The 9,511-nt window shown below is 37.8% G+C and overlaps 1 protein-coding gene across 1 annotated transcript; it reads left to right on the top strand.

Moving 5' to 3' along the window:
* The first annotated feature begins 684 nt into the window (after positions 1-684).
* On the top strand, positions 685-6,826 carry RNF175 (ring finger protein 175). Its single transcript, XM_069854980.1, is given in 7 exon segments — positions 685-722; positions 2,347-2,454; positions 4,127-4,169; positions 4,171-4,248; positions 4,909-5,056; positions 5,905-6,009; positions 6,714-6,826. Coding segments are annotated over 7 exon segments (633 nt in total).
* The last annotated feature ends 2,685 nt before the right edge of the window (positions 6,827-9,511 follow it).

Below are 9,511 nucleotides of genomic sequence, written 5' to 3'. Positions count from 1 at the left end.
CAGTACAGGGCGAGAGACCTCAGGCTCCACAATCAGGGAATCATAGGGACCACAGACCTGTGTCATGCCAGAAGGGCTGTGAGGCATGGAGGGAGCTCTGCCACTTTTATGGTCACAAGCAACAGACCATGGTCCTGCGATGCCAGGTCTCCAGGGTGGAGAAATGTATAACACCAATGTGATCTAACAATGTTATGTCATTATATTTTTCAGGTGTTTCTGTCTGTTAACTTATTTAAACTTATATTGTGAAATACCAGTTTGCTCAATAGCTGCATGCTTTCTGAGTTTTGGGGGGATTTTTTAAGAGCTTCTCCTTTTTATTAGGAGAAGAGGAAGAATCCAGTTCTGTTTCAGTGGCAACACTGTGTTAAGTTTCACAGGGAGTAACACACATTCTTTCAGAATTCTGCTTTTTGGGTTAAGGAAATAGGTTAATCTTCCATAGAAATAGCTTTTTACACTAGATGGATTGTGTTCTTTATTTGCTTTTTAGATATCCTCCTGCCCCAAACCAAACATAAATTTGAAAACTGTCTCCCTTCAGATTTTTTAAATTATTTTTAGCAACCTTTCTGTAAAGATGCAGGAGCGGACTCCACAAACCTATTAAAGTGAATCTTTCTCTGTCTTTGTCACCATCGGGCTTCCACAATCCCAAATTCACAGTTTATAAATGTGATCATGGAGAGAACTGACATTGCAGGGCTTTTGACTCTTCAGTACATTTCAAATATTTGTTTGTTGGAAAAGAAGTAGAGTATCTCATCACTGTGGGTAATTCAAGAAAATGTGTATATTAAGCTTGATATGATTTTCCTTCGAAAAAAAAGTTTTAAAAGTTTAAGCCATGGCATTTTGTTGGTTTTGTGCTGTAGAAAGAGTCTTCAAGAAAAACCTTCAGTAGTGCAGTCATGTAACTGAGCAGCATCCAAAATTAATGCAGCCAGATGTGCCTTTTTGAAAGTTGATAAGAGAAGCTCTAAGGCTTAAAGGCCAAACTGCCTCCACCAGTTTCAGAAAAATTGCTCCCATAGCTTTAGCCCTGAGGTCACCTTATATAGCACAATTTGAGTAAGAAAACAAACTTTAATGGTTTTTTCAGTAGTGTTAATTCTATCCATGCACAGTTTAGGTTTTTGAGGATGGGATAGGGGGTCTGATGAGATATATCTTGGTGTTATAATCATTTACTACTGTGATTACTTATTATTTACAGGGTGGTAGACGGCAGACTAAGATCATTATTCTAGGGTCAAAGGCCCTCCTGTGTCAGATGCTGTACAAGTCACATTTTTTATATGGGTTTTACACTTCAGCAATCTGTTAATCAAACCTAAAATTGCAAAATGAAACCATAGGATGTCAATACTTTTAAATTACTATCTCAGTGTTGCCAGCAGTTTGTCGTGCTGCTGCAGATGTGAGTTGTTGTTCTTCATTTCATCATCAGACCTTACTGCTGGTGATCCCTGTCCATGGGGGGAATGCTCTCCTTTATTACTAGTTATATCAATTTCAAAGTGACCTAAAAGCCTCTCTTGGGAAGAAGACCACAATATGTACTTTTTTATTGGTTTTGCCTTTGGTTTGGGTTTTTTTTGGTATTGTTTCTTAAAGGGAAACTGTAGAAGGAGAAAAACAAATAAGAATTTCCCTGGAATAAGTTTCTTTAAACCAGTGTTTTTCAAACATTGTATGAAAATGAGAAATAATTAAACAAGAGATAAAATTAAATTGACTGCCATCAGTTCTATCTCAGTTTTTCATTCTACAGACTTTTACTATCAGCAGTTATCCAAGGTGTTACTGAGCCTGATGAGCTCAATTTGGTATATATTTCAAATAGTCTGAATTTATTCCTTAAAGCCTCCTATGCCTCCTTAAAGAGAGGTCTGTATTCTTCCTTCTCCAATTCTCCACCGTGGGCTAACAAAGAGATTGGTCTGCTAACTTTTAGGTATTTTAGATCAGTTTCACTGGTAGCATACTGACTTGACTATATCTAACTTACCTCAGTTGTTTTGTACCTGTTCTTGTCCTGCTCTGGCCTATGACTCCCTCCTGCATGATTCCCAGCTGTTAGTTTTAATTGCTAGCAATCTGTTCACAATTACCATTTCTTGTGAAGACTGAAGCAAAACAAAATGGCTCCTTTTCTTTTTCTCCTGTATTTTTCTTGTATTATATATTTCTATTCATCTTTAAGTTAGAGAGAAACATAAAAGTGCAAAACTTCCACTGAATTTATATGAATACTTGGGTAGAAACTCTGTATGTGGCATTTTGTGCCACTCTGCAAAATACACAAGATCCTGAGCAGTCTTTCTTTTCTCTTATCCATAGGTTGGTCTACAAGTGGTTCCTTCTGATCTATAAATCTATTTATGCAATAGGAATTGTGGATAATCCAGCTACAATATTTACCATGTTCGGATTTAATTTATTCTTTATGTAGGTATTTTGAGGTAAAATTTAGATTGGCAACTGTTATGATTTCCTATTTGATAGATTTTACTTTGTTTGTAGTAAGATTGCTCCAGGATGTTCTGTTCACCTCACCATCTCAACATATGAAACTGCTTTTACATTGTGTAGCTGTAGGTTGTCTTTTACTTCTTGATTTTTAATTATTGTGTAGTTCATCTGAAGTCTGATATTTAGTAATTTTACAGCTTGTGTTTGTGGTGTGAAGAGAGGAGGATAAACAGCTTAAACTTAATACAGTCACTGTATTCACTCATTCAATCTGCTAAATTAACTGCTGAGTTAATCCTCAGTCCTTCATTTGTGCGCCTGAAGGAGATGAGACATAAAAAGTCTTGACATAAAGAATAAAAGTAGATAAGTGTGTTTGTATGAAAAAACCCATCGTAATTCTTTCTGATAATTATGATTTACCACTCTACTAGACTATGTCACTAGGGGGTTCTCCTCTTTTTGTTTTGACTATTGCCAAAGACAATATTGCATGTCCAGATGATTCTTGACCTAACCACTTAATCCAGCTAGAATTTTTTGCTGAGGTAGAGTTTGGATTTTCTTTATGTTTTGTCCAGAACTTCTGTCTGACCAGCAGCCCAGAAAGAAATACTGTGCCGGACTCTGCTTGAGGTGCTGTCTGACCAGAAATTTCAGGGATTCCCCAAGAGCATATAGATCAACTACATAATGCATCTGCTCTAAGTCCGACACTTCTTGGAGGTATTGGAGGTAAGGTATGTACATTAATCAGCTGTTCATTTCAGATTTATTGCCCATACATTTTATAATTGATGAACCCAAATGTACATGGTTCTGATGGAAAAATCTTGGAAAACTTAACAGTCGTGTGTTACCAGTACTGCTAAGCTTTATTCTGTTGAGGTATTTTATTTATCCAGGTAAATTCCTCCACCAGTGCATTTTAAAGACATAAATATAAAATTTCTTAGCCCTATTTTAAAGGTTCTAACTTTGTTCCCTGTTGCAGCAGAGACGGCAAGTCTTTTTTAATGTTGAGAAGCTCCAATTTTATGAGTATTAGGTCGACAGGTTTTAGTCTCCCAAGACCTCTAATACATGCAGCCTCAGAGAGATGACAAGAGATATTAACATTATTGCAGTCTCTATTGGGTTGAGGGCTTTTTGAGGGTGGGGGTTAAATACCACTTCTTGTCATTTAGCTACAATTTTAGTCCAAGGAATTTGCGTAGAGGAGGGTAGTGGGCTCTATCAGCTGCAGAAATCTAACATTTCTTTAACTGGCATCTTTCACCTTATTGAGATTTGCTTGATCTTGTTGCTTCTGCAAAACAATGAAAGATACCTAATTGTTCTGTAAAATAAGATCCTAATAAAGGTTCCTTTCTATAAGAAAATATGTCAGCTTGAACTTCCTATAACAAAGCTGACTAGCTGTGGCTCCAAAAGTAGTTTGTAGCCTACTTTCAATATTGCTTGCCATCAAGCATATTGATGCTTCAAGTGCCAGCATGTCTGCTGTTGCAAAAGAAAATGAAAGTAAACCTGTGCTTCAAAGGAAGCAGGAGTTAACTAGAGTAAAAATTTTCTTGATATTTTATTCTGGTATTTTCATCAAGAACAAACTCACCCAAGTACCCTTTTGAGTGTGATTTTATGACAGAATTAAATCTGCTAACTCCGTGGATTTTGGTATGGTGCTGGTTTTTTTACAGACTGTATTATAGAGTGGTGGGAAGGTACGTTGCAGAGATTTGTTCTGACTACATGGCTTCCACCACTGGTGCAAGTGCTGGGATCATCACCCTGAATACCTCTTGCAAGAAATGTAAGCGAGCTCTTGAATCTCTTGTGCCCCTTGGCTCATGAGCATAAGGTTTACTGGATACTTACTTTTACAGGAAACTAACTTCACTTTTCTTTGAGGAGGGCTATCCTTGTGCCATAGACAAACTGTGGAACTCCCTTGTCAATCTGATCATCAGAAGAACAGTCTTAATGAACCAGTAGCCAGTGACATATGGCAGGGACTGATCTGGGGTTTCCAGTAGGCTGGTCCCTCTGTACAAGAGACTACAAAATTTTCCTAATTGCCACAGGAAGACGAGCTTTTCACTTCCCTGAAGTCTGTGAAATACTCTTCTTGACCTTTGCTTTTTATAGTTCTCTTCTTCCCTTTCCAAATAACGTGATTATATCAGCACAATTCTCTTTTGTCCCAGTTACTTAAAATCAAGTAGGCAGTTGCTAACACTCTTACATAAGCAATAGAATCTTAATTGTTACTTGGTAACATCCTGGCACCTGTAAACTAAGACAAATGTAGCCATTTTCATGATGTCTTAGCTTTGATGGCGCTTAAAACGTGTTTATGTGATCTTGACTCTAAGCAAATATTTTGTTGCTCTTTGGCTTCTTTCTTTCCTATAAACTTGATCTTGACAGTTTTACAACATCAGTGACATACCAACAAGAAATTTGTCCAATGACATCTGCACAGTCTGTGGGAAGAAAATTTTTGTGGGGATAAAGGAAGGAGGGATCATTGAAAATACCTACCAGCTGTCCTGTAATCATGTGTATCCATTCCATGTAATTATGGAACTGTTGTTTTCTCCTCTTTTATGCTGCATTAAAAAATAATAACAGTGGCAATAAATACCAAGGGGGAAAAAAAGGAACCAAAACCACATTCAGAAACAACGTAGCACAATATTAAAAATAGGAGCATGAAATGCACTTCAGTCCCATGACACAAGCTGAGGCCACGCAGCTTTTTGACAGACAAAGTGCTGTCAGAGTGGCCATAAACTTACAGTTTCAGGCCTAAATCCTCCTTCCAGGTACTTTGCGCACCTCCTGTGTGGGTGTGCCTGGCAGTAGGAGTAGACCAGGCATGCTGACCCATAGGTCAGGGCTGCTAATTCAGGCTCCTGTGTACTGCAGAGGATTTCCTCTTGCTGTTCCTGGGGCTGTGTTTGCTGGGTACTTTTAAGGCAGATGTGGAGCCCTTCTCAAAAGATGGCATGTATATAATGTACAACCTGACAGAAGACCTAGAGTCTCATACTTGAGGGTACCTAACAAACAGCTCAGCATTTTGCATTCCAGAAACCGAAATGAAAGATGTTGCGTATGTGCTGGGACATTGTTCCTAATCACTCCCTTCTGCAGTTCATCAAAGTAATCTGGCTTCTTGTGAGCTGGAAAATATGGATACCAGTCTGAATGTTCAGGACATTGGATTCAACTTCAAAATAATTCTAAACATTCTAAAATCTTAAAGTCTTTTGAACCTGTTCAGTAGTAAACCAAGGCAGTATCTATAACCAGTCATTAAAATTATCTGCTGATGGTTTGATTAGGTTTGCAAATGTATGCACTGGGACTTGTTTATATTTGAAAGATTCCTTAACAATACACCTGATACCTAGTTCTGTTAATTCTGTATTTGTGGTTGGTGCAATGCTGGCAAGAACCAGATTTGCCCATACTGCTCTGAGGAAGTTGATTTGAAGAGGATGTTAAGCCCATACCCTTAAACTCATATCCTTTCCCTAATAAGTATGCTTTTGATTTGGATTTTCTAAACCCTCGACTGATTGCTTGATAATTCTTGTTTAGATCTACATTAGACAATGAGATGGCCACATTAAATAAATGGAAAACCAATTATTATTATTAAGGAACAACGGTATTTAGGGAAGATGATTGTTCTGTTTGGCTCTATCTTATCTAAGACCCCAAGCAAGCTAGGAAAAGTGCATACATATTTTACTTCTTGATTTTAAGACATCCGGAAATCATTTCTATATTGAGAGGAACATTTTAAAGAATATAAATAGTAGTTTTAGAAAGACCATGGAGTGCATTTTGCTCTTTTAAGAAATAACAAAATCGATACTAACCACATTCAGCTGTTTTTCTCCCCTTCCACCCTCACTTAGTAGATAGTAAATGACATGAAATAATAGTTGAAGAACTGCTGCTGTATGTGTAGAAACCTGCTTCAGTGGAAGCAAAGTTTGGCTTACTTTTTTGAAGGCTATTTTAAACATAAGTGAGAAGATTATTTAAATTTAACTTTACCTCTCCCCCAAAAAAGTAAGTAAATCAGAGGAGCTGAAAAGAAGACATTTCAAAATGTTAGTCCAATAGATTTTCTTTGATTCTGGCTAAGAACACCAAGATTTACCTATTGTTGAATTTTCTCTCCAGCTCCCATAACAACAGATTCGGTGGGAATGCACATGTATTGTACAGTTAACTTTTGGACTGGCTCTGCTATATGGTGGTTTGGCAACCAGATAGCATCATCCACATCCATATCCAAGACACTAATTACTCATTGGGTGTAGAATAGGATCTTTAGTGAGAATGCAAAGTGTTGTATATTTATCTGTCTACAATGATTGACATTATCCTAATTTTAAAAGGCTATAGAAGATAACAGTTTGTTGAACTCTGATGTGCTTTTCCTCTTCTGCAGGATAGTGCCTTTTTTGCATTACAGCAAAATTACACAGCATGCTATTAAACCAATTTTTTTATTTTCTAAAAGTAAGAATTAAAAGAAATTACTGCCTCTAATGGGAAGATTGTGCTAGAAAATTAGGACTTATTTTCTTGTTATGAATATCTCTTTTAAAAAGAGGAAAAGAAAGTGCTGATATTTTAAGCTTGTTTCACTATTAAATATATTGCTAATGGCTTCCAGTTGAAATTCTGACTGCGGAATTTTCTTTGCCCTCTTTCAAGGCCTGCTATGTAGTGACTCATTCATCTTCCGGCAACTATTAACAAAAAGCTCTGACTGCAGCAATGCTTAGTGTGCTTAGGAGTCTGATTGGCCTATGTGAGGAAGAACTGTAGTAAGTCCTCTTTGACTTACTGTCACCATGCTCAAAAGTTCCAGCTTCTGATAACCAGCTTCTCAAGTACAGGGAAAAATTATACTCCCTGACCACCTATTTTATATGTTCTTTTTTTTTTAAAAAAATAAATTAAAACCAACATATCAAAGTGGATTCCTGTGTCTCACTGCTTAGTGGCCAAATGTTTGACATCTGTACTACCCTGTCCAGTCTATAAAGAAATGAAACACAGTAAATATATTCAAGAACGGGCCGTCCTGCTTAGGATTCAGAGAAGCTGGCCCTAAAAGGTAATCAGCTCAGCTGATGTAGCTTTTATACTCAGGCAAACTACGGTCAGTATTTTAAGAATCTTTTCACTGTCGTTAGGTATACAGGTTGTCTTGACTTACACTTTAAAATATATGAGAATTAAACAGAGATTGCATGAAGTGATCTACAGAAGAAGGTAAGGTTTAGATGCTAAAACCAGGAAGTGTCTCTGCCTCTGTGGAGAAAAACCTTCTAAAAGCAGTAACACAACAGGTAACTAGCTGTGACGTGAGAATTCCAAAGTACCAACTCAATTACAAATATTGAGGTGTCTGAACAGAGATTTTGTATTTGTTAGATGCTCAAGACCAAAACATCTCAATGAGAACACTAACTCGGGCACATTCTAATCACAGAGATAACAAAATGCTGTAGACATTTCCATGTGAAGACTTCCAAGATCTGCTTCTGTACATGCCTGGAAACATCCTACGCTGTGCCTATGCCCTGCACAGATCTAGAAGTTAGTTGTCTCGCTAGCCTGCCAGATTCAATCTGCTAGTGTTCGTCTGAAGTTTATGGTGATTGCAAGGTATTTATCATTTAAGATACCTCTTTGTTTTTAAATCATCTCTAAAGGAAGAGCCTAGTGCCAGTGCCTCCCCCTTATTCCACTTTTTCAGCAATTAGAGACCACAACTCAGCAATTTTCTTGAGAAAACATGGTCCCAGCTGACAGCAGAGTGTCTCATGTGGGATGCTCTCTGATTGCTATGGTTTTCTGGGCTTTGCTTACAGGGAGAGCAGAAGGGTAGAAAACACCCTTTTCATATCTGTATGGTGTTAGATTCAAAGACTATATATACATATGTGTGTGTGTGTTTCACACATTCTAGCTGGGAATAGCTTAAAATCCATTTAAGGAAGTCAGAAGAGTATTTGAGTGTCTGGACCCTACTGTGAAGGATGCATTCTCACATGTGGTGCAACGAAACTAGACTGAAATTATCCATAGGTTTGTTTCACCAAGAAAATTGTCTGCCATAAAACATATATGATACAACAACCAGTACCACAGTGTGAAAGTGCATTTTTCACATTAATCTGCAGGAGATGCGGATATTTAACTTGCAGTGTTTGTGAAATGCTGCTGCAAATCAGTCCTTAGATCCACTAACTAGGAGAGCTTGGCCAAAAATCCTTGCTGTATAAACTGACTTTCATTGGTTTTGATTGGAAGTGGCTTGTACAAAGAATGCTGAAAAACCCTTGGCTAGGCAGCCTCTTTCCTAAAGCTTTTGCAAAGATAAAGATAAATAAACTGCATAGCTGTGTATCTAAACAACTTTTCACCCTTAAATATGTAAATGGAACAACTTTTGCTAACATTGCTATTAATGTGTGTAGACAACTGTTGCAGTTTAACTCTGGAAGGCAGCTCAGCACCACACAACTCCTTGCTCACTACACACTCATTGGGACTGGAGAGAGAATCAGAGGAGTATAAATGACAAGAATTGTGGTTTGGTGTAAAGCTAATTCAATAGGTGAAACAAAAGCTAGTAAACAAATGCAAGTAAAGCAAAATGAGGAATTCATTCACTCCTCCCTGTCAGCAGGTTTAGTTGTTTCCATTAAAGCAGGGCTCTATCCTGAGTAACAGTTACTCAGGAAGGAAAACATCGTAACTCCAAACATCCTCCCTTCCGCTTTCTTCCCCTCAACTTTTATTGCCAAGCATGACATTATATGGTGCGGGAAATCCCTTTGGTCAGCTAGGATCAGCTGTCATAGCTGTGTCCATTCCCAAATTATCATGCACGCCAAGCATACTCACTGGCAGGACAGCAAGAGAAACAAAACAGGCCTTTATGCGGTGCAAGCAGTGTTTAGGAATAGCTAAAACATCTCTGTGTTAACAA

The sequence above is a fragment of the Phaenicophaeus curvirostris genome, chromosome 4 (genome assembly GCF_032191515.1).
Source record: "Phaenicophaeus curvirostris isolate KB17595 chromosome 4, BPBGC_Pcur_1.0, whole genome shotgun sequence".
NCBI lineage: Eukaryota > Metazoa > Chordata > Aves > Cuculiformes > Cuculidae > Phaenicophaeus > Phaenicophaeus curvirostris.
The sequence above is the reverse complement of the archived record's forward strand: the minus strand, read 5'-3'. Positions and strand labels throughout refer to the sequence as shown.